The sequence below is a fragment of the Amphiura filiformis genome, chromosome 3, assembly GCF_039555335.1.
Source record: "Amphiura filiformis chromosome 3, Afil_fr2py, whole genome shotgun sequence".
Classification (NCBI taxonomy): domain Eukaryota; kingdom Metazoa; phylum Echinodermata; class Ophiuroidea; order Amphilepidida; family Amphiuridae; genus Amphiura; species Amphiura filiformis.
The window spans coordinates 10,499,024-10,523,754 of NC_092630.1; the positions used below are offsets into that span (position 1 = coordinate 10,499,024).

The following is a 24,731-nucleotide window of genomic DNA, read 5'->3' on the forward strand; positions in this document are numbered from 1 at the left end:
TTTCACAATGGTACAGACAAAACACAAAACTATCATTTGGCATCCCAATCTTTATTTTGAGACACTCATCACAGCACTTGCATTTATTTACTTTTTATGAAACCCTGTAAACAAATTTAGTAATATTTAATGATTGTAACATCTACTTAAATTATGAGCAAGATTCATTTTACAAATGTGCTTACTTTAAGGGGGTACTACACCCCTGCACAATTTTGTGCCTATTTTTGCATTTTTCTCAAAAAATATAGCCCATTGGTGACAAGAAAGATATGTATATTATAGGGGCAAGGACTACAACTACTGCACTGAAAATTTTATTTCAGCTCAGACAACAGTTGTGGAGTTACAGTCAAAAATGAGGGAAAACCAATATTTTATCAATAAATCAATAACTACTTGCCTTGTGCTGCTGAATTTTCAGTGCATTAGTTGTAGTCCTTGCCCCTATAATATACATACCTTACTTGTCATCAATGTACTATAATTTTTGACAAAAATGCAAAAAGAGGCACAAAATTGGCCAGGGGTGTAGTACCCCCTTAAGTTGCCAGTGCCTAATTACGCAGCTCTACTATATTTTTCCAAATATTTGACTCTTCCAGTTGAAATCCAAATGCCCCCTATGGAAGACATGACCTTAATCTCTCACATAGGGGGTATAAATTTCAAATGGAGTCACCCATTCAGGCAACCCCATTTGAAATTCACACCCCCTGTGTAGAAGATTAAGATCCCAATTTGTGATTTCCTACTATTTTACAGTTGTTTTCACAAATCTTGGAAGTCTTGCCATTTTGTTATTGATCTAATGTTTCATTTTTCAGGAAAAAGACAACGGCATAGATGTGATCAAGTTGACTGATCGTGATTTCCTGCGTAGTCTGGAGAACGCAGTACGTTTTGGAAAACCATGCCTTCTTGAAAATGTAGCAGAAGAATTAGATCCTGCTCTGGAGCCGATTCTATTGAGACAGGTTAGTGGGATACAGTGTATTAGTGTATGTACCTTTGGAGTTTGCCCCTGGGACAGGCAAAATGTATGCCTTTGACAGATGCTACATTATAATTGTAGGTGTTGAGAAAGGCTATTGACCTTTTTAGTAGACCAGATTTGCAAAACAAGGCCATAGCAGCACATATTTGAACTATTTGAACCTCCCTATGGGCTATTGAAGTGTGGTAAATGTTTTAAAAATCAAATTAGGCAATTTTATTCAAATGACTGGCAACCCTCAATTTCTAGCTAAGACCCTGGTTGGATACATAGGCTGAGAAATGGTTGGTACTAGTTGGGACTGTGCCAGTAATGCAGATTGAGGTTCCTGGTGCAAATCTAACTGAATCCACTCCATTTTGTTGATTCTGTTCTGCGGAAAATTGAAATCTTTATCCAGCCCAGAATCATTCATGACAAATGCATCTGAAACAGAAGTTACAACATACTAGCGACCCCTTTGGGGTGATGTTGTGTCATGACATTTGACACAAATAATCGCCACTCGTTCCAGCCATCGGCTGTTAAATCATCAAATGTCTGAAAATGAGCCACAAGGTGAACTTATCAATCTTTTGATGGATAAACAAAAGCATCTAGAAATGTTAGAAATCATAAGTGACAATCACAAAAACTAAAAGAAAAGAAACCAATGCAATGATGAGCAGACAACTTGGAGAATTCAAGCGACATTGTAAACACTAAAAGTAAAGAAGCTCAACCCACATTCATTATTATTAAAGTTTATTGTTGAAACTTAAATTCAAATGTGCTAGTCTGTATGTAACATTATGTTTGATTAAAAGTAGTTATCCGCCCATTCTTACTCAAATAGTTGGGTCTGAATGTAAAAATTCAGGAACCTAAATAAAAGAATGTATTTTCATCCTACAAGAGATAAATGAATTTGAAATAAGTACAGTCAACCTTAATCATAATACTGTACAGATAGCTTTAGATCTTTAGAAATGATATTGGGAAAACTGTACTAAATACATGTTTTTTGCAGCCTTGAATTTGGCTCTAATTATACTGTTCAAAGGCAAGAAAACTGATTCTCTATTCATAAAAATATTTGTCCCTCTCGCAGACTTTCAAACAGCAAGGTAGCACCGTCATCAAGCTAGGTGATGCAGTCATTCCATACCATGAAGACTTCAAGTTCTATATCACAACCAAATTACCAAACCCTCATTACACTCCTGAGGTGTCTACTAAAGTCACACTTGTCAACTTCACACTCTCACCAAGGTATGTAATATCAATCGGGCTGTTCTATTTAAAATCCACACCTCCCCCATACAAGACATGTTTGTAATCTCCTACACAGGGAATGAAAGATTTCATATTGAGGTAACCTTATTTGAAATTCACACTCCCTCTGTGTAGAAGATTAAGGATGTGTTTTCTATAGGGGTGTATGAATTAACTGAATAGCCCAATGTTGCCCGCCTATTAGTAGAATCACATCCACTGACTTGTGGGTGGGTGTTAAGGTTGGTCTGAACCCTGGAATTATGGAAACGTTCGGGCCTCATAACTGCTAAATTGTTGGTGTAAAGTATATAAAAGTATACATATTTAGAATGGCAAAGACTTGATAAATTCATCTGTGAGGTCAAATTTGGGCCAAAATGCCATTTTTGGCCCAAAATCCCAAAAATAACGGTTTTTGGCCCACTTCTTTTTCGTGCAACGTAACAAAAAAATTCTTGGGCCAAAATGTTTTTTTTTTTTTTTATTAATTTTTAAAAAACTAGATAAAAACATCTAGGAGCTGTTTTTTATTTTTTGAATTTTGACCAACTTCCCAAAAATATTTGAAATTGGGCTTTTTTATGTTTTTTTTTCGAAGTTGGTCGAAATTTAAAAAATGAAAAAACAGCTCCTAGATGTTATGAGGCCCGAAAGTTTCCATAATTCCAGGGTTCAGACCAACCTTAAGGCACAGACTTGGCTACCCTTAGAAATCATTCATAAAGCACTCTGGTGTCATTTACTTTGCAATTGCTGTGCAAACTCTAAAGCACGAAATAATAGCAAACCTAGACATATTATGTTTTGTAGGGGAAGTTTTGGGCTAAAAGACCATTGTTATGGTCATCATGTTAAAAAGGTAACCCAGACAATTTTGTGAAAGAGTACTGCAGCAGAATGCTTACTTAAAATGTCAATGCTATATTATGGGCACTAGGTAATAAGGTGCAAGAAGCCTGGCAATGACTGGCAAATAGGGCATCAATGACAAGTGCATTTGGTTATTTTAAGCCTTGCTTTATTATCTAACTTTTGTTCTAACCACAAACATCCATGTCTGTTTGATGTAGTGGTTTGGAGGATCAGCTCCTTGCCAGAGTGGTAGCAGAGGAACGTCCTGACTTAGAGGAGGCTAAGAACCAGCTGATTGTCAGCAATGCTAAGATGAAGCAAGAACTGAAGGAGATTGAAGACAAGATCCTAGAAAGGCTGAGTGCATCCGAGGGCAATCCTGTGGATGATGTAGATCTCATTAACACACTGCAGGCATCCAAGTCCAAGGCCCAGGAGATCACGGTAAGGAAAAGATCTTTCCCTACAGTCAGTCATACACCATTTGTCTATATATATATTGGCTCAAAACAACCTTATTGTATTGCGATAGGACAGGCCCTTATTTCAACAACCTATGGAGTAGCAAATGAGACTTGTCAATGTGTATCTCTTTTATAACCATACTCAATTTCGGAGGGTGTTTTGAAGAACAGTTTCACACCTTGTAGAAGTGTGGAGTGGTTTTTTTAGAAAGATAACCAAAATTTATTTCCTAATATACAAAAACTGAATTTTCAATATTTTTCTTCAATAATGGCATGTACCCACAGGTATGCGTATCCCATAATCCTGTGTTCTACTAGATGGCAAAAGAATAGGTTGATTCTTTCCCCCTTCAGTTTATGAATTTATGAAGTATTGATCTGATTATGCAATAAGTGCATAACTGATCAGCCTTGTATGATGACAAATTCAGCCATAGTATAATGTAGACCAGGCATTCTTAAATAGATTCTGTGAAGTGCCACATTCAAAAATGAAATAACTTTAAGTGCCACTTTCCAAATAGAGAGTAGCGTCTCATGGGTGGGAGGCAGGATTCCTGGTTGGGGTCAGGGGAAAATTCCCTGGCAGGGGTCCAGGGGGCAGAGCCCAGGAAGCTTATGAGTTTTGGTCATTGAAAGTGGTTTAGGAGGGATATCTTGGCATGTTTTTGTTCATGTTTTCAACTATTTCAACAGACATAATATTACAGATAACACTTAAAAATTATCAAAAAACTTATATTTTTTATCTTGTGGGACCTTTTTTTTAAAGAGAGCTGTGTGCTACTCTGGAACCTGTGGCGCACCACAAGTGGCGTGCACGCCGCTATTTGCTGATTCCTTGATGTAGACCAACTTGATCACCAATATCAGGTGTAAGCTGATATTTTACAGTCCACTAACAAACTTAAAATCTGATACTTTCAGGCCAAAGTGATCGTAGCTGAGCAGACTGAGCGAGAGATTGATGAGACACGTTCTCAGTACATTCCGGTATCCATACGCACACAGCTGCTGTTCTTCTGTACCACAGACCTCGCTAATGTAGATCCTATGTACCAGTATTCATTGGAGTGGTATGTAGGCATCTTCTTGGCCGGAATTGCTAACTCAGAAAGAGCTGGTAAGTTAAATGTCGTCATTGGGCAGGAAAAAACCCTATTTGTTTTTGGCCCCATGAACATGTTAAAAGCAAAACATTGCATAGGTTACATAGGAGGTTTTGCTTTAAACATGTTCAGGGGCCAAAACACAGGTTTTTCCTGCCCAATTGTTGTGATCTTTTTTCTGCCGGGATCCAAATTTGAAATTATATTGGAATACATGATGGTAAGAATGATAAGTTATATTATATCACTCATACATAAATTCTAGACAGTTCATTGGTTGATTACCATTTATCATTTTTACTATCAGCCTCTCTGTGTGATACTTTTTACCATCATAGTGCTGTGCCGTAGTGCGCCTGCGCCAAGCCGTGCGCTGACTCTTAGATTTGCCGATTTAGTTATGGGGTGGATCCCAAAATGTGAAGTATATCACGGCAAAACATGGTGTTATGTTGATGAAAAAATGTATTTCCTACCTTAAATAGTATTTTAGTAATAGAATTTATGTATGAGTGATATAAAACAAATATTAACTGTCTTAAATTTGTGTAATGGTTGAAATATAATCATAAGGTGAAAGATGGATTGTTCCATTCCACTCGCGTTCCGGCTCGTGGAATGGAACAATCCATCTTTCACCTCATGATTATATTTCGACCATCACACTCATAGACAGTTAATATTTGTATAGTATTTGTACAAATACACCGTTGGCCATCACAGTACTGATGCAGCTGGCCCCTGTGTGAGTGGTTAAGCTTTTGTCAGATGTGTGTCTGCCTTCATCAGTCATGTTGAACCCTAACTTATTATAAAAATCAAAAGTTAAGCTGTGCTGATGTTGGTAACTTGCATCTTTTGATAGTTTTTGAGTACTCTCAAGAGATCGGTATTGTTTAGTTGAAGATCAACCCTTTATATATTGTATTATTCTTACCGTACAGTAAATCATTGTTTTTGTCTCTTCTACAGATAATGTGGCCCAGCGTATCGTTAACATCAATGAATACTTCACGTTCAGTCTGTATAGCAACGTGTGCAGAAGTTTGTTTGAGAAACACAAGCTTATGTTTGCATTCTTGTTATGTGCGCGCATTATGCAGAATGAAGGCAAAATTGACATGGTAAGAAACACAAGCTTATGTTTGCATTCTACAGCCGCTATTGTATTTTAGCTCAAGTTGTCACAGTATCTCAGGCTTAGCAATAGTTCATCTTTATACAGACAAGAGAAATGGGGCCAAAAAAAAAAAAATCCGAAAATGTAAAAAAACCCATTTTTTTAAATATTTTCGAATTAGATGATGATAATTTGTCATAAAAGGAGCAAAAAAATTGCATGATTTTCAGGAAGTGGATCATTACTTCACTTACATCTCTTTATATCACTTGTCTTTTTATTTGTGATAGAATGAGTGGCGTTTCTTACTGTCAGGTGGACCCACCATACCTGATGAGATTCCAAACCCAGCAATTGAATGGCTATCAGACAGAGGATGGAAAGATTTCCTCTCGTTGTCTAATTTGGTAAGTAATATATGCAGGTGTAACATGTCCATATGTTCATGGGGGGGGGGCTGGAGAGCGATTAAAGTTCTCACTTCTGATGTAACAGGTCACATGGTTCGATTTCTGGCACTGGAAAACTTGCTAAGGTATTGAAATGGAAAAATTAAATCTGAATTCAATTCGCAACATCTGCAGTTTAAATTCAGACTTCCAATCTCCCCATGCTCCATTTAGAGTTGGGTATATGAAACATGAGAGAATTCCATCCTTTGGAGGGATATTTTACTATTGGTCATATGTACAGAAGAGCCATACCTGTGCATGTAGCTCACAGTCAGTTTCAAGAAGAGTAGGGTGTTAACCCCTGACTGTTCATATCCTGTCCCAGTGTACGTATGGATCCCAAACAGAAATAAGCTTCCTGGGTTATCCAGGGTTGTCAAACCCAAACTATAAATTGAAATCAAATTACAAGTGTTGTTATTGTGGGTTTTGTGAGCATGGTGGCCTAGCGGAACGGGCACTGACTCATAATCGGAAGGTTGCGGGTTCGAGCCCCGGCGACACCATCGTGTTGTGCCCTTGAGTAAGGCACTTTATCTCGATTACTCCTCTCCACCCAGGTGTTTAAGTGGGTACCGGCATTCTTAAATGCTGGGAAGGTAACAGACTCACTGTAGAGGAGGTGTAGCGATCCCCCTATAGCAACATTACATGGAGGAGCCTGGCCCAATCGCAAATGAAAGAGAGATGGGCACTCCGATCACTGTTTATACAGAATCGCCTCCTTTACTTTTTTTTTTTTAATATCCATTGTGAGTATAGTGTGAAAGTGGTGGATGATCAACAATGTTCACAGACTTGTCTCATCAATCATGAACTTCTTGATTGGTTAATCCACCTCCACTTTATAAACATTCAGAATGAACCTTCAGAATGAATCCTGCATGGAATGGCCTGTGTTAGTTATCTAAACATGCAGTATTTCATGCATGCAGCAGGTTAATTAAAGTGTGCCTTCCCAGTGAGGTCTTTGAGGTCAATGGTGTTAAGTTGGGCTCTGAAGTATTTCAGGTTTTCTGATGAACCTGGATCATTGTATTTAACATAATTTTGTAATAATTTCATAGTTAAAATTTAAGTTTGTTCATACTTTTCAAAGACAAATTTTGTATGATCTATACCTTTTCTCTTCTTATCTTAGCCCAAGTTTGCCAGTTTTGCAGGAGACTTTAAGAATCACTTGGAGGGATTCAAGAAGATATTTGATAGTGTAGACCCACACAGGTAAGATAGAATAGGAAGAATGTGGTCATATCTTATTCAGTCAAGTACAATGCTATAGTCAGTTTGTTGTTATACTAGCGGGACACCAGCCACGCTGCTGGTCCCCGCTAGGTGAGTAAATGGGAGCGTTCACTAAAACGGGAGGAATTACTGAACAGGTAGAATCATTGAAAAGGTAAATTTCATTTATCTGAGTCTGACCCTCGTTAAGCCTAAGTTTCCATTTTAGCTTCTTTCTTTCTTTTTACTTTCTTCTACATGGGCCAATTTTGTTCCATTTTTTAAAAACATTTTGCTGCTAAGCTTGCAAATTTCCGCTACCATGTTTTTTATTTACTCAATCCCGCTCCCATTATTTTCTAAATCTGTCCTTTCTTACATTTCCTGTTGACTTCATTTTTTATTTGCTGCTTAGCTTGTGATTTCCGCTTTCATGTTATTTATTTAGTTCTGTCCTCAGTTTAATAGCTTTTTTTTTTTAATTCATCTAATTTTATTAGAATTTATTATTCTTTCCTTCTTTAGCCTATTTTATTCCGCTTTTCATTTTCTTACTGTGACTATAACTATAGGCTAACCCACATACTAGTAGGGCCTACCTGTTTGTCCTCATTTTGTTTTCTTTTTAATTACAGTAGGCCTACCTCTTCATGTTGTTTGTACTTTTTAACACACACCTTTTCCCCAGTGATTTATTACGCCTACGGTCGGTCGCTCAATTCACCGATTATCATTCATTGCGCCGACTCTGCGCTGCTTACGCTAGCGACATGGCGTAGTGCTGCGTTACCATGCGCTATCGCTGCTGCTTACGCGAGCGCTTGGATTAGATACGCCTGCACGACGCAAGCATCGGGCTAGCTTGACAACTGACTCCCTTTTTTGTTTACCCAGCATAGCAACGCATCACATTTTCACTGATTTTGAGGCCAATTCTTGACCGTTTTCAACCAAATAAAGTTTAAACACGTTCCCGTATATTCCTCGATCTCCCGTATGAATTTGGCGACATTTGGATCGAAACTCACGGAGCCTTTCCATGATACATAGATACATAGATACAACATTTCCCTATTTATAGTAAGATGGTAAAATAGTTTTGCTTTGATATAGCATGATAAGTAAGAACAGAACAGTATTCTGAAACAGTTTTTCTTAGAATCCTTAGTCAATATTTGTTGTTTGTTTGTTTGTTTAGCCGGTTGGTCAGTCGGTCTCTGCAGACACACACTTGGGACTTGATGGACCAGGCTCAAGCAAAAAGGCTTAAGCCTACTGACCTATATGTAAAGTAAACATAATTGAAGATTGATAGCAAGGAAAAAGGCCACTCGCAACAAATCTTGTGAACTGAACAATTTTTATTGTCAGCCTTTGGGTCAAAAGAGTTAAATGCCGGATGAACAGTACATCATTTATCTCATCTCTCTGTGTAAATGCCCATGCACGGTGTCCTCTGGCTGCTTAAAATGCTGCTTATAATCATATTGATCCATCAATAATTCGCTTAATGGATATTTTAGATATAACAACATGTGGGTTCTTGCTAAATGTCATCACTGTCAAACTGTTCCATACCACCTTTGTTGAATTTCTGTGTTATGTCGTATCACTTTTGGGCTATTTCAGTTGAAATCCACACTACCCCAGTTGAAGATTTTGGAGATATCTTCCAAAGGGGAAGCATGTTATTCAAATGTAATTGATCAGGGTTGATCATTCTGAAACTTGTACTCTTCCAGTATTTTGGCTTTACCTATATCTTCCAACAACTGGAGTGAGTATTTCAAATGGAACTTACCCAATTGTCTATTCTATTCAAAACTCATACTCCCTCTGTGGCAGACTGCAGCTAAATCTTGCACAGTGTGGATTTTAAATGGAATAGCCTATTGTATCTCAACATTCAGTTGTATTTATTTCTGCCTTTTTTTTAATTTGCAGGGAGGATTTACCTGGCTCATGGAATACAGAACTAGACACTTTCCAGAAGTTGCTTGTCCTAAAATGCATCCGTGCAGATAAAGTTACTAACGCAATGCAGGTAAATAAGTAACTAAATAATTCTTCAACAGGATATTCTTTCTTAATTTGTACCCCTGTACAAGTCTGAAGAGCAAGACATATCATACTCATTCATTCAATTTATATATTCACGCATGATTTTCACATGATTATAATCACAATTTTCAAACTTATATGAAATAACAAATTAATATAAAAATGTATTTGAAGCATTGTGCATAATTGAATAGTTAGGAAGCAGTTCACAAACACAATTTTCAAAGCAAATTTGTATTAAATATTTACATAGATAAATGTAGCTGAAGCTTTATTACAAAATTTTATAATTAAATAGCAATTCAATTAATGATACATATATTGTACATAGTGTTTAGGCATATAGGTGGATAAAGCTATAACTACAATTCTACATGATTTTTACCAATTTGTATAATCTTTTTTATTGCCAGGACTTTGTGTCAAACAACCTCGGTCAGCGTTTCATTGAGCCTCAGACAGCTGATTTGTCTGTCTCATTCAAGGAGTCATCCCCTAACACACCACTCGTCTTTGTACTGTCCACCGGTACAGATCCAGCTAATGATCTGTACAAGTTTGCAGAAGAGATGAGATTCTCCAAGAAACTGACTTCCATTTCTCTTGGACAGGGACAGGTAGATAAAATATAATATTTGTCTCTAGATTTTAGATTATTAACAATGGATAGAATTTTATGACAGGGAAATTTGTTGAAATTGCTGCAACCATCATGGCAAATCTTTCATACTTTTGCATATGCCATGATTGGACACAGTAGTGTAATGTGCACTGTGATTTTATGGAATCATTAATCAAGTTGCTGATAATCACAAATATTATTGATTCTATCAGGCAATGGGCTATTTCATTTCAAAATTTAACTCCCCCTGTGGAAGATTTTGCTAAAGTCATCCACAGAGGGAGTATGGGTTTTAATTAGAATAGACAAGGTACCTGCCATTTGAAATACTCACTCCAGTTGTGGAAGATATATGTGTAAAGCCATATACTGTGTGAATACAGGTTTCAAAATAATTCACTTACCCAGTAATAATTAGGCCAATTCCATTTGAAAAACATACTCCCACTGTGTAAGACTCACATGGTATTGCAGATTTCAAATGCAATAGCCTAATTGGGCAACATCAGTATAAAAGAATTAAGTCATTGACGTAAGTAAGCCCATGTTTTTCTGTTTTATCTCATGGTTATTCGAGTAGTTTACAGGGTTTTTTTTACCAGCTAACAGCAATTTTTGCTTTCATTTGCTGAATCTTGCCTTGCTAGCATAGAGCTGTATATCAAACTATTTTAACCACTGACAACTTTCTGACCTAACTAATCATTTCATGCATAGCAAATAAGATTGGTGCATTTGATAGATGTCATCATTACCAAATTGAGTCATTGTAAATTTTGCATCCTTTCCAGGGTCCTCGTGCTGAAGCACTGATGCGTAGTGCAATGGACAGAGGCAAATGGGTATTCTTCCAGAATTGTCATTTAGCACCCAGCTGGATGCCTTCACTAGAGAGACTCATTGAGAATATTGATCCAGACAAAGTGCACAGAGACTTCAGGTTATGGCTCACCAGTATGCCTAGTCCTAAGTTCCCTGTTGCTATACTACAGAACAGCTCTAAGATGACCATGGAGCCACCACGTGGTATCAAAGCCAATTTGCTGCAATCTTACACCAGTCTTAATGATGACTTCCTCAATTCATGTGCTGCAAAGGTATGAAACTGGAGGGTCAAGATTTTTTTGGCAGGGCAAGAGGGGGTAGGGATTTTTTTTTCATGCCATTTGACAATTTTACCCCCCCCTGGCCTCATAATTATTGCACAGCCCCTTATCCTGCTGCCAATAGGATATACTAAAGCCACGATTTTTGCGTGTTACAAGATTTAAATTCTGTGTTACAAATTGGACGATGTCCGTTTTACATTATAAAGCACTGAAAAGTGAATGCAAGCATGTTTTTAAAAGTGTAATTTGTCTTATATAATTATATGTACGTTTTAACTGTAGTCTTCCCTCAACATCCCCATTAAAATTAAGCACCATCAATTGTCTTGTGTGTACTTCCGATAGCTGTATCGGCCAGAATCTTGCATCGTAGGCCTAGAATAAATGCTAGAAAGGCTGTTTAATGGTTTTTTACTGCTAAATTATCACTTTTTGTTTTCTTTTGCAAATCAACTCAAAAGTTAGACATTTTACATAGTTTTTCACTATTTTGTGGCATTTTCAAATTTCTGTGAGCACACCCCGAATTCTGTGAATTTTTCTGTTTTTCCGTATCACGGAGAAATCATGGCTTTAGGATATACCACACCATTTGTCTGTCAACATTAAGAGTACTAGATGACTACCCCCTAACAGCTCCCCATTGTACACCTGGGTGGAGTGGGTGAAGCAAGCAAGATAAAGTATCTTGCCCAAGGACACAACACGTTGGCCATGACGGGGTTAGAACCCATGATCTTGTGATCATGAGCTGAACAACCTAGCCATTAGGCCTCTGTGGCAACGTACTAGATAAATTGGCCAAGTTGTTGTCATCATTTAACATATCTTTTGTAATGTTTATATAGTTATTCATTAACATCTGAATCCAATCTATTGCTCTTTGTATTTTTTTCTACAGACTCATGATTTCAAGAGTCTGATGCTGTCACTGACTCTATTCCATGGTGTCGTGATCGAGAGGAGAAAGTTTGGCCCACTGGGATTCAACATTCCGTATGAATTCACCACTGGTGATCTACGTATCTGCATCAGTCAGCTCAAAATGTTCTTGATGGAGTATGAGGATATTCCATTTAAGGTTGGTGTTTGGAAATCATCATGTAACTTATGTTACTTTACGTAACTTAAGTAACATAAGTAACTTAGGTTAAATGTAACTTGGGTAATGGTGAATATTTTCAGTCGTCCAGTCGTTAAAATCACAAAGTTATGAATTAAATCTTTTACTGGAACTTAATACTTTTATAACTTGCTACGTTGCATCTCATACCATCAGACTTCATCAGACAACTGACTCGCTAGGCTGGTCATGTGATACTTGGAAGATTATGAAATTATGGGCTTTTACATCTACCAATGCAGCTTAGCTTTGTTCTACTTAAGGCCAGAGTAATGGAAGACACATTCGTCCACGCCCGAATTTGAGATTTCTTGATTTTTATCAACACTAAGATGTATTCTTTCACTTGAAACTGATAAAATACAACTTGTTAATATTTACACGTATTTTTGCTTGATTTATTTCACTCTTTTCAACTCTAAAAAGTCACATGGCTCAAGACAGCTTAGTAAATTGGCGGAAATAATGAGTCAGAAATGCGCGAATGCGAAATATTGTGATTACGCGCGCATTTCGCGTCACATGACGCGGCGCAACTCTGCGCTTATGTCCAATGCAGTCAAGGCGCATTCGGTATGTTTTTAACGCCGGCAAATGTGGTGTAAACAAAACACAAATTTGCAGTCAAAATGCCACTTATTTTTTAATTATGTTGAATTTTGGCAGACTAAAAGCAGACATTATAAATTCATTGTTGCAAAAAGATGCATATTAAGACCATGCACCAGGTACAGCTTTTACAAGCGTGAAAGTCTTGCCGTTTTAAAATATAAGGACATTTTGTGCATAATTTTGACATTTTTTACTAAAACGTCGATTTCTCATAGTTCACTTTTGACAATATTGCACGATTTTTGTGACAAGATAACTCGAAAAATATGCAAGCAAAAGGTAAACTTTTTGCACTATCATTTAGAGTACATCAAAGTCTAGGGAAGGTTTTCTCATTTTTTCAAAATATTTGTTTTAAACAAAAATATACACCATTATGTGCAATTTTTAGCTGAATAGAATGACAAAATTGCTTTTTTCACATGTTTTTTCAATATTTCAAAAAAGAGACGAATTTCAAAAAATAAAAAACCTTCCCTAAGTTCATGTCTCTTCTTCATTAAAAGCTAACTGATTTTTTTTACTCCAAACTGATTTTTTTTTTAAGTTGTCACAAAAAAATTGGGGTAAAAAAGTGATTTTTGTGATTTTATCAAAAAGTCGAGATTTTTGAAAAAATCTGACGTCATCATGGGATTCCTTGACTCATTTCCTTTCCAAAAATGTATAGTTTTATATACTTTGGAGATACAATTCAGAAATGATGATGCTCGAAAAGGTCCATGTTCTCTCCCATTACTCTGCCCTTAACACCTGCTCTAGTGGTCTTGGCTTATTAATTATATTTCATTTTTCTTACAGGTGTTGAGTTACACAGCTGGACACATCAACTACGGAGGCCGTGTGACAGATGACAGAGACAGACGTACCATGATGAACATCCTCAATGATTACTACGCCCCAAAAGTACTTGAGGAGGAGCACCCCTATTCGGAATCGGCCATCTACAGACAAATTCCTACATCCATGGATCATAACGTAAGTTTGTTTCTTTGATTGATTGTTTACATAAGTTGGTCTGTAAGGGACACACGCTTGGGTACATTGAAAATCCATGGTCCAGGCCTATGCAAAATGCACAAGCCAAGACTAGCTGTAACCTATAAAAAGCCTGCTGACCAATACAGGGTCCCTTTACTTAGGTTTAATCACATGTAAAACCTATTACCATATTCATTCCATTAACCACCCAGGGGGCTTAAGGGCTGGGGTATGAACGTTTGGACAGTATTTATTTTGGGACATTCGAGCACATCAGACATGTCGAATTGCATTCTGAATACGAAGAATGTCATTATGATATCAAATAATTTTGATTTTTTGAAATTCGCAATTTAATACACATTTTATGGCAAATCATTAAAAATTGATATTTTTGATATTTAACAGTACTTGAAGTAAACTTTTTAATCTGATGATTTATACTTTAAGTGTATGTAGGTGGGATGAAAAGTCGACGATCAATTGAAAATTTTGACCTTTTCGTATTGAAGATATGGATTTTTTCCCAAAACACTATAAAAAAAAGGTCTTTTTGGGAAAAAATCCATATCTTCAATATAAAAGTTCAAAATTTTCAATTGACCGTCGGCTTTTCCTCCCTGCTACATACACTTTAAGAATATATCATTAGATTTATATAATTTACTTGAGGACTGTTATATATCAAAATTTGAAAAATATCAAATTGTTATAATTTGTCATAAAATTTGTATTATATCGTGATTTTCAAAAATGAAAATTATTTGATATCAGAAAGACATGCTTCAGTATTCAGAATGCAATTCGATAGGTCTGAGGTGCTCTCATGTCCCACAAAAATACTGTCGAAACGCAATAAACGCCATTTTAGATCCCTTAACAAAGTAATTTTGGTTGTGTGCTTATTTTTTACATTGTCAAATAGTCATCCATCACCATCTGATAGTATTTAATTACTCATAGATAGTGCGCCCTAAAAAAATGGTGTCGAAATGTGTCTGAGTTTGTTTACCAATGACAAGCGCCGCCAATTATCGCTGGGTGGGCGCTTACAGGGGGATGGAACAATGTTTTTAGATGCTTCCAGTCCAGTGTTGAGCACATCCTGGTTGAGTACATCTACATATGTAAAGGATGGTCTACCAGGGTTGCCTGCTCCATGCTTGGGTGTCCAATTGATAAGTTTGGCAACAGGTTTACTCTTACCCCTAAAGCAATGTCCAGTGAATTGTGTCCTTCTTTCTCTGATCTTCTCTTGGAAGGTCTCTTGAACAGTTACTTGTGTACTGGCCATATTAAAGCACTTGTAAGTGTTGTGAAAGAGAACTGTGGTTGCTAAAGAGATGATGGCATCCAGTTCACATCATTTGAATATGCAACCACTGGACAAGTTACCATTTGCTAAAGCATTTTAACATAAAACAATAATGTGAGTTTCTTGTTCAGCTATTTTGTAAGGAGAAATGTTTGCGAAGAAAAATATTATAGAAAACCCAGAAATATTTTCGTCCAGTTAATATCTATTTACTTGTTTTTTCCCACCAGGGTTACCTAGCCTATATACGTAGTCTGCCCATCAATGACACACCAGAGGTATTTGGTCTGCATGACAATGCCAATATTACATTTGCTTTGAATGAGACCTCTAGCTTGCTGGGTAATATCTTAATGTTGCAGCCAAAAACAGCCTCCGGTGGCGGTCAGTCAAGAGATGAGGTAAGAAGTTAAGATGTCTTATCAAATGTGACATGATCAAGAGGAATGAGTCGGATGTCGCTAATATTCATTTTGAGATATTGGCAAAAACAGTGTTCAAATTCTTTTGTTTTTTATTGTTTTCAGCCATTGATAAATTGCTCATAACTTGATAACCAGATGTCCAATTTTGATGGGGTTTGCATCAAAATGTAGCATTCATAAACTGCCAGAAAATGATGTAAACATCTTCTAATTGAAAATTACTGACATGTGACTCATTCCCCTTGATCATGTCACAAATATGGATGAGCAGCTTGCACAATTCTATTCCGGTTGAAATCCATACACCCCCTATGTAGATATTACCTTAACTCCTACACAAGGGGTGTTCAAATGGAATCTCCCATTTAGGTAATCCCTTTGAAACTCACACTCCTTGTGTGGGAGATTAAGGTCTTGTCTTCTATAGGGTGTATGGATTTCAACTGGAATAACCATTCTGCATTGTACATTACCTCTTTTTTTTATATAACACAAAATGAAATTATGATACCAGTGTAACTTCAATGTACTCAAACATGTTAAATATTGAAGCTGAAATGTATGTTTATGAGGAAAATTTTGTCAAGTACATGGTGAACCCATTAATCAACACACATTTGTTCATATGATTCTAACACCCATGTTTTGTCTCTCAAAACAAACAAGAACCAATATGAAACTCCACAGGTTGGGTCAGAATAGTATATGATGAAATATGACCATCCATTTTTAAGTGTCAAATTGTAGTTAAGCTCATCATCAGTCTAACCTGCTTAATGTTTAGTTTTTTGATAAAAATGTGAGATGCAACTCAGTCAAATATTAGTTAGCATGATTAAAGCACAAGTTTGTTTATCTTACCACACCCAAACCAAACTGTCTTACAGGTGATAAAGTTTTATCACATTATTGAATAGATCTGCCCTGTGGCCACTTAGGGCCAGTTTCTTGAAGCATGGCTAGCGGTCAGGCTTCCTAAGCCATCGGGCATATGCCCAATTTGTCCTTTATACCAGTGCTTGTCACATTATTGAATAGATCTGCCGTGTGGCCACTTAGGGCAGGTTTCTTGAAGCATGGCTAGCGTCAGGCTTCCTAAGCCATCGGGCGTATGCCCAATTAGTCCTTTAGGCGACGAAAAAAAGAAACCCTGTTCTACGGCCGGACGGACCGACCTTTCAAGTAGGGTCGGTCGGTCTGCCTTTTTTTCTTTTTTCTTTTTTGAAATGACCCAAAAATTCACCAAATTCTGTAAATAATTTGCAATTTGAGAAAATACAAAAAAAAATTTTGTTCCTGAAAATTCCTAAATTTGGGTCGGCATTCATTTGTACAGGAAAATGTTTTTCCCAATTTGTTCAAAATCTGGGTCGGTAGGGCCCAGTGAGAACAGGGTTTTTTTTTTCGTCGCCTTATACCAGTGTTTAAAATTTCACTTCAGACATCACCTAGAAAGATAAATTAATTAAATGGATCCACACTGGTGGGACTAGCCTGCTGGCTTAGGAAGCCTGACCACTAGCCAAGCTTTGAAAAATCGGACCTTACCGTCTTACAGCAAACTGATTTTGAATATCTCATGTATGGGAGCTGTATAATTCATTGTCATGACGTACTGTTAACAATCCAACTTTGAACATATTTTTGTTGATTACAGATCATAGAGGAATCAGCCAAAAGCATCCTAGATCGTGTACCTTTGCCAGTTGACATCAACATGGTGATCAAGAAGCATCCAGTCATGTATGAGGAATCCATGAATACTGTGTTGATTCAAGAAGTTATCAGGTAATCAAAATAAGTCATTGCAACATAATCTAATTATATTTAAAACAGCAGGCACTCCTTATCTCCTCATCGTTTGGCTGCAAAATAGGCGACCATTAGATTTCTCCATGTACAGCGCGACTATCTCTTCTGCTTGAATACCCATCATACCCTAACAAAAAAAGGACGATTATAAACCTAAAGTATTGCATTGCATTGCTTTGTAATCCTCTTTGGGCTGCATGCCAAAATCACACAAATTTTCTACTGGGCCTATGAATACGGCTAGACTAGATTGTCTTCATATAGGATCTTGATTTTACACATTCCTGAAAAGACTACTCCAAACAGAATTCACAAATATACTTCCCACCATCACTTGGCACTGCACAATCTTCATATGCCCATTTGTGACATGTTTCACACATAATCCACTGTTTTCCACTCCCAGATTTGTTCATTTGTGTCTGGAAAAAATTGATTACAATTAGTAAACTTAATCTTTGTTGCACACAGGTATAATCGACTGCTGAGTGTAATTCATCAGTCCCTGAAAGATTTACTGAAAGCTCTCAAGGGTCTGGTAGTGTTATCGAACAACTGGAGACTATGTCTAACAGCATGTACATCAATGCTGTACCAGATCTATGGGCTGGCAAGGTATGTTGGCAAAGTTGTGTGGTATTGAAATTAATAGTACTATTAATTCATAAGTCAGCATTATTTTGTAAACTAAATCTATTAAATCTATTACTGGAACTAAAATTTGCAACTCACTTTATTAGGCATCTGATTGATGATGATGTGACATTGCAAATTTTAGTTCCAGTATTAGATTTAATTTACAAAATAATGTTTTGAACTACTGGATGAATAATCTACACCAAGATACAAGTCAGCATATTACACATGAATGAGAAAGTTGAACAAATATTTATTGACTGTCTAAATCGTAAAAACAATTTAAATTTTTAGCTGTTTAGACTATTTCTCCATCAGCTGAGCCATGAAACAGTTTTGGTAAATGCCAAGAAAGTCGAGGGTCAAACAATTATTGCGCTTTTTTATTGCATAATTTAGTTAAGAAATAAGACGAAACAAATCTGTGGCCCATGCATGAACCTGATATCCCACACAGACACTAAACTGAGAAAAATTGATTTAAAATTTTTACTCAGTGCATGACTCTCTGTGAGAAAAAAGAATACTGCCTTCTGTAGATAAAAAGTTTGTTTTTTGTAACAAAGATAGATGTAGTGTTACTCTACACGTCCATGACTATAACTCAACAATTGTGAAATTGTGGGATATCAGGTTCATGCATGGGGCCACAGAAATGCTTTAGTCACCAAAAGTGAACCGGTTTGACAATATCTTTCACTTGGGATTACTCTATGCTATAAGTGTACACCATGCTGTATATAATCTAGATTATAATCTTGTGACACACTAGATGATATTATTGATGATACTCTTGTCTTCCACCAGGCATATCCATCATTGAAGCCGCTCTCATCCTGGGTGACTGATCTCGTCGAGCGTATGCATTTTGTACAGAATTGGATAGAGAAAGGTATCCCTAGTTGTTTCTGGATCTCTGGGTTCTTCTTCCCGCAAGCCTTCTTGACTGGTACCTTGCAGAACTACGCTCGTAAAGCCATCATCTCCATCGACACCATTGGCTTTGATTTCATGGTAAGTTTATTATGCTTTGCATAGGTTTGTATTGTAGTTAATGATCTGAGGGTTTATAACATAGACTATGTCAATCGAGAACATGCATCATGCACTCTTAGATAGCTAGAACCAATCAGAGTAAACATTAAAAAAGTGTGAACCATGCACTGATTGTGTATATGCTTAGGCACACACTCTGCGTACTACCCACATTGCTTTCGGACACATTCATTTTTCTTGTGGGTTGATGCATTTGCTTGTATTTTCCAACACTTATAGTGCCAATTTTGTTGTAAAAATAACAAAAATCATGGAATTTTTTCTCTATGAAATAAATGTGTATCACTTGTTGCTCGAGAAAATTGCCAAATAATGCACTTGTACTGACATGTTGGCCACAGTGAGCTATTCCAGTTGAAATCCATACACTCCCTATGGAAGACACAACCTTAATTTCCACACAGGGGTTTAGATTCTGAATGGAGTCACCCATTCAGGTAACCCTACTGAAAATTCACTCTCCATGTATATGGGTTGAAGATTAAGACCATGCCATCCATAGCCTAGGGGCTGTATGGATTTAAACTGGAATCAATACAAACTTTGCAGTAAACATGGGAAAAACCTATGTGCTTGTGGCCCCTAAACATGTTTAAAACAAAACTGCCAACAGGTTACATAGGAGGTTTTGCTTTAAACATGTTCAGGGGCCAATAACACATAGGAGGTTTTTCCTGCCCAGCAACGATAGCGATACACTTCTTAAAATTTCTCATTTTATTGTCCAACTGCAGACATACCCATTCTCTTTAAGATCTTGTCATTTATATTTATTTGCGTCACCATAACTGAGCCAGTCTTTTTTTGACTTTCTCTCCTTGAGGTGATGCGTGAAGGCAAGGAAGAGCTGACAACAAGACCAGAAACTGGCTGCTACATCTATGGTCTGTTTGTTGAGGGAGCTAGATGGAGCAAAACAGACCACAAGCTGGCCGAGTCCAGACCAAAAGAATTATACACAGAGATGCCTGTGATGCAGTTGATTCCGGCAGAGAACAGGAAAGAACCAGAATCGGGGATGTATGTGTCCGATGTATAAAACTCTTACTAGAGCAGGTAGGTATTGCAGAAAAATTGAATTAGAACTAATAAATGGATATATAATTGGAAAGAAAAAAGCAAGGTACACCAACTTGATGTGGGGAAACAAGTAAAATGCAGACTAGACAGTATGCAGGGGGACACAAACAGTAAATGTAGGCAGAAGAAGTAGGCAAAGTTCGATAGCCAAAATTTACCAGTTCCAAGGCCCACAGAAGTAAGTGCTGAACCTGCAAAAACAACAAGGATCAATGGAAATACAAAACTGCACTAGAACAAGTGATGAAAATCACTGTGCATATAAACAGACAAGCTTAACCAAACATCCAGAGTAGGCACAAAACAGGCAAAGTTCGATGGCCAAAATTGCCAATTCCAGAGCCCACAAAAGTGTCGGAAAACAGTACACTGGAAGGGATGAAAATCAATGTGTACATAGCAGTCAAACACTAAACAGACAAAAAACAACCGACGCTTCGAGCAGATAATTAAACAACAGCTGTTCTTCAGGGACAGACAACAAAATATAAGGCAAACAACAAAAACTACATGCTGTAGTTTAAAAACAAATTCAAGTCAAAAATTGAAGCCAAGTTCAAATTGAAATAAGTAGCAAAAAAGACAGCAAACTCAGAGCAAAATAAGTTGTGTCTTCTCTCATTGAGAGCAAATTCACTAAATTTCACTCATATAATTGTTAATATTTATTTAAAAAATTTATTATAAAAATATAATTCATAAATAGAGATAATGACTGTTCCATGATCAGCTCGTAATAGGTGAAAATTATTCAGTTTTGTCGTCATTGCCTGCCTAATGTGCTATGACTGCCGTCAGGTGGTGTTTACATAGCACTAAGCAGAAGCAAATATAAAATTCCACATTTAAATTGCATCAGTCACGCAGTATGCAAGGCATAGATTGTGTTTACGTAAATGATGCGCCATGCTGTTCTCACCAGGCTATGCTTGTGTGTTGTTGTTTTTTGTAAGATGTTTTAATGTTTTTTTATTATTGTATATTTACAGGTACTTTGTCTACCACTGGACATTCCACCAATTACGTCGTAGCTGTAGAAGTCCCCACAGACAAGCCACAGTATCATTGGATCAAGAGAGGGGTAGCACTCATATGTGCACTGGATTATTAATCCTTTCAGTACAGTTCAGTTCAGATACCAATGTTCAGATCAATGCAATCTGCTGTCGATTTGACTTGGTTCAGTTCAGATAGCAGTCAATGCACTATGCCATCTGCTATTATGTCATCACCAAACCATGTGTTAAGAATGAATTGGATGTCAACTTGACAATTTTTGCATCTGAACCAAAAATGTATCGGAGAATTGTTTGATATTTGAATTATTTTGCCCTATTGAAAGCAATGGTATTACAGTTTATCTCTTCACTTCCGTAGATTTGCAATGTGATGAAAAGGGTTTTAATTAATTTGTGTAAAATGTGTAAAAAATAGTGTTGTTATCTTCTCTGTATTCAATTTCAATATTCCTGCCAATTGTATTATATTATTGTATGTAAAAGAATATATATTTAAATATGTATATTTTGTCTTTATGGATTATTATAAGACTTGAATTAATGCCTTGTGGCATGCCAGTAATATTACTATGCAAATTGAATTGTATGAAGTGATAGTTTTCCAGAATTAAAGCCATATTGTAACATTTCCATACAAAATAGATTAGTATTTCTTTGCCATAAAATGTTTTTATTATTAGATTTGTCCACTTTTAATTTTACACATATGTGATGCGATCAAGCAAAATCAGTCGGAACTCGGAAATATTGATTTTGAGATATAGCCAAATAAAGGAAATATTTCTTTTGTTTCTTGTTGTTTTGGAAACTCTTTAATTGCTCATATCTTTGGAACTGGTTGTTAAATTTCAATGGGGTTTTCTGCAAAATCCAGCTTTGCAAATGATTTTTACTATCCTGTAAGAAACTGAAAATTTATTATTGCCGAGTTCCGACTGATTTTGCTTGATCGCATCACATATGTGGTCATTCTAGCAAATACAAAAATATTTAATTGCAAAGGGTTAGAAAAGGTTGCCAGAAACCTTGTAGGGTTATATAAAGGGTAAAATATGTTGAATAACATTTTCAAAGCATTTTGAAAAGTTTCCTGCAAAATATTTTAACATAATGTTATTTAAGGTTGACAAAATATTTGTTCTAAATGTTTGCAAAAGCAGACATTTTCAATAACATTTTGACAATATTTAAAAAATGTTGCTGTAATATTTGTTCATACAAAATGTTTTGGTGACCTTTATATAAACCAACATTTAATGTTATTAAAATATTTTCACCAAAGCAAAAACACGCAAAAACCTTTTATGGTGTTTTGAAAAACATTTTGTGTTTGCTGGGGTCTTATTTAGACATGTAGCCATTAAGAATTCAAATTTTTAATCAGTATTTAAAATTTAATTTTTGAAAAGCCTTGCTCTACAGGCTGTCTAGCAGCTTTTTTTTTTGTCTGTTTTTTTGGTTTTTTTCTGGAGACTAAAATTACCCTAAAATTTCACCAATATCTGAAAAAATCTTGGAAATTTTTGGAAAACATATTTTCTAAAAATGTTCACCCAAAATTTTGGGCAAACAATGGCTGATTTTACATGATTTTAGCAAGATTAAAAATATTCTCCTGCACACAAATTCTGGTTGGGTCGGGCCCATAGAACATGTTTTTTTTAATCTTGGTCAAACACTAAACTTGAAATACCAAATGTATTCCCAAATGGAGCTTCATATTTATAAACACTGCCATTTTCTTCTTTTTGACAATTTTTTTTCATATGAAAAAACACCTAATGACAATTTTAATGACTTACCCTTCACTATGAAGCCATTCCTAAACAAATTAAACACATATACTCCTTTATAAATGGGGATCACTGATAGTATAGTGTTTTTAATGACATTATAATGTTATATAAAAGTCGTGGGTGTTTATCCCATCTATCAGTATGTAAATGCAAATGAAGTTTCAGTCAATTTAGCACAGCTGCAGTACATTATAACAGGTGATTTGAAAGGATAAATACCATTCTAGTCACGGTAATTGTGTGCACATTTTGGTTTTGAATAGTTATACCATTCACATATTTATACACTAGTATATTCTAACTGAAGAAACAATGGCAAAAGAAAAGGTTGGTTGAAACAGTTATTATAATAGTTTAGTAGTGGTCAGGGACATTATTAGTATTACAACTTTAACATTCCATAAAGGTGCCAAAATTTGTTGATTTTGCCCTTTGCCCCCCAAATCCTGGCACCGCTAATGTTAACTTGCAAAAACAACAGGGACAAACAGGAATACATGTGTGACTTTAATTTTGGGTTACCTTCTGCAACCGCAATTTACTTTGCAACATATGTGACATGATCTGGTGCATGGGGCCAAAGGAGGCATTTTTACAAATTGAGTTACTAACACTATTACCTTATACAAACATTAGGCTATCATATACTGAAAACCCCCAAGGTCTAGCATACATGGTTCTAAAATTGTTTTATTGTTTTTTTACTCCATATTTTTGCCTTTATCTCAGTTTCAAATTTGCCGCCTTTGGCCCCCATGGACCAGATCGTATCACATAATTGCAAATGTAGAATTAGGCACACTCACACACCAATTTAGTATAAATATATTGTAATTTGTAACATACAATTTAAAGCCATATTGTAACATTTCCATAAAAAATAGATTAGTATTTCTTTTCCACAAAATGTGTAGTTTGATATGCAGGTACAACTTCCTCTGCAAATAGTTGGAGAACAGAAATATCATCCAGCATTATCATATTTGCTCTTTTGGCTGATGTAGACTTCTTAAAGGGGCATTTCGTGATCCACAGTCTCATCCCTCCACTTGTCTCAAAAAAGTTTAGATTTTTTATAGCACTGGAAACCTCTGGCTACTTGATGTTTATGTACAAAAAATTCATAGTTATTGCAGATTCAATATTGGCAAATTTTAATTATGTTCCAGTACACCAGGAAGAAATTAAACACAGTGGCCTATGGAGAAGTGTAATACACATAATGATACATAACTCGCAAAATCAGAATCAACTGAAATTTTGGGAATAAGCGTTTTTCTTTTTATTTACTGAAAAATGTCATAAAAAGAGGATGCTAGGCCCTAGGATGCTAGGATCATAAAATACTCCCTTAAAAATCTATGAATTATAACCAAATTCAAATTGCTAGTTTACAAACAATGGTTTGGTTCTTTTAAAACAAAAATGGTACTTTTTAAAATTATGTAGAACCCTGGTGTCATTGTACAGGAAAACTATAGTAATCAATAATATTTCCGTCCAGTATATTCCGTCCTTTCATATTTCAATGAAATTCCGTCCATTGTATAAATGAATATAAATGAATACTTAATTTGTTGAGGGAAGTAATTGTTATTTCGCGATA

General features: G+C 36.2%; 1 protein-coding gene across 1 annotated transcript in view; it reads left to right on the forward strand.

Annotated features, from left to right (window-relative positions):
* LOC140148008 (dynein axonemal heavy chain 1-like) overlaps positions 1-22,034 on the forward strand; it is a 98,143-nt gene extending 76,109 nt beyond the window's left edge. The window contains 20 exon segments of the mRNA XM_072169834.1: positions 828-977; positions 2,088-2,248; positions 3,325-3,550; positions 4,501-4,696; positions 5,655-5,806; positions 6,093-6,209; positions 7,396-7,478; positions 9,423-9,522; positions 9,953-10,156; positions 10,953-11,258; positions 12,172-12,351; positions 13,807-13,983; positions 15,532-15,702; positions 17,384-17,514; positions 18,010-18,083; positions 18,086-18,153; positions 18,982-19,188; positions 20,054-20,253; positions 20,255-20,286; positions 21,300-22,034. Of these exon segments, the coding sequence (XP_072025935.1) occupies positions 828-977; positions 2,088-2,248; positions 3,325-3,550; positions 4,501-4,696; positions 5,655-5,806; positions 6,093-6,209; positions 7,396-7,478; positions 9,423-9,522; positions 9,953-10,156; positions 10,953-11,258; positions 12,172-12,351; positions 13,807-13,983; positions 15,532-15,702; positions 17,384-17,514; positions 18,010-18,083; positions 18,086-18,153; positions 18,982-19,188; positions 20,054-20,253; positions 20,255-20,286; positions 21,300-21,421 (3,057 nt within the window). The 3' untranslated portion in view covers positions 21,422-22,034.
* Positions 22,035-24,731: the final 2,697 nt, after the last annotated feature.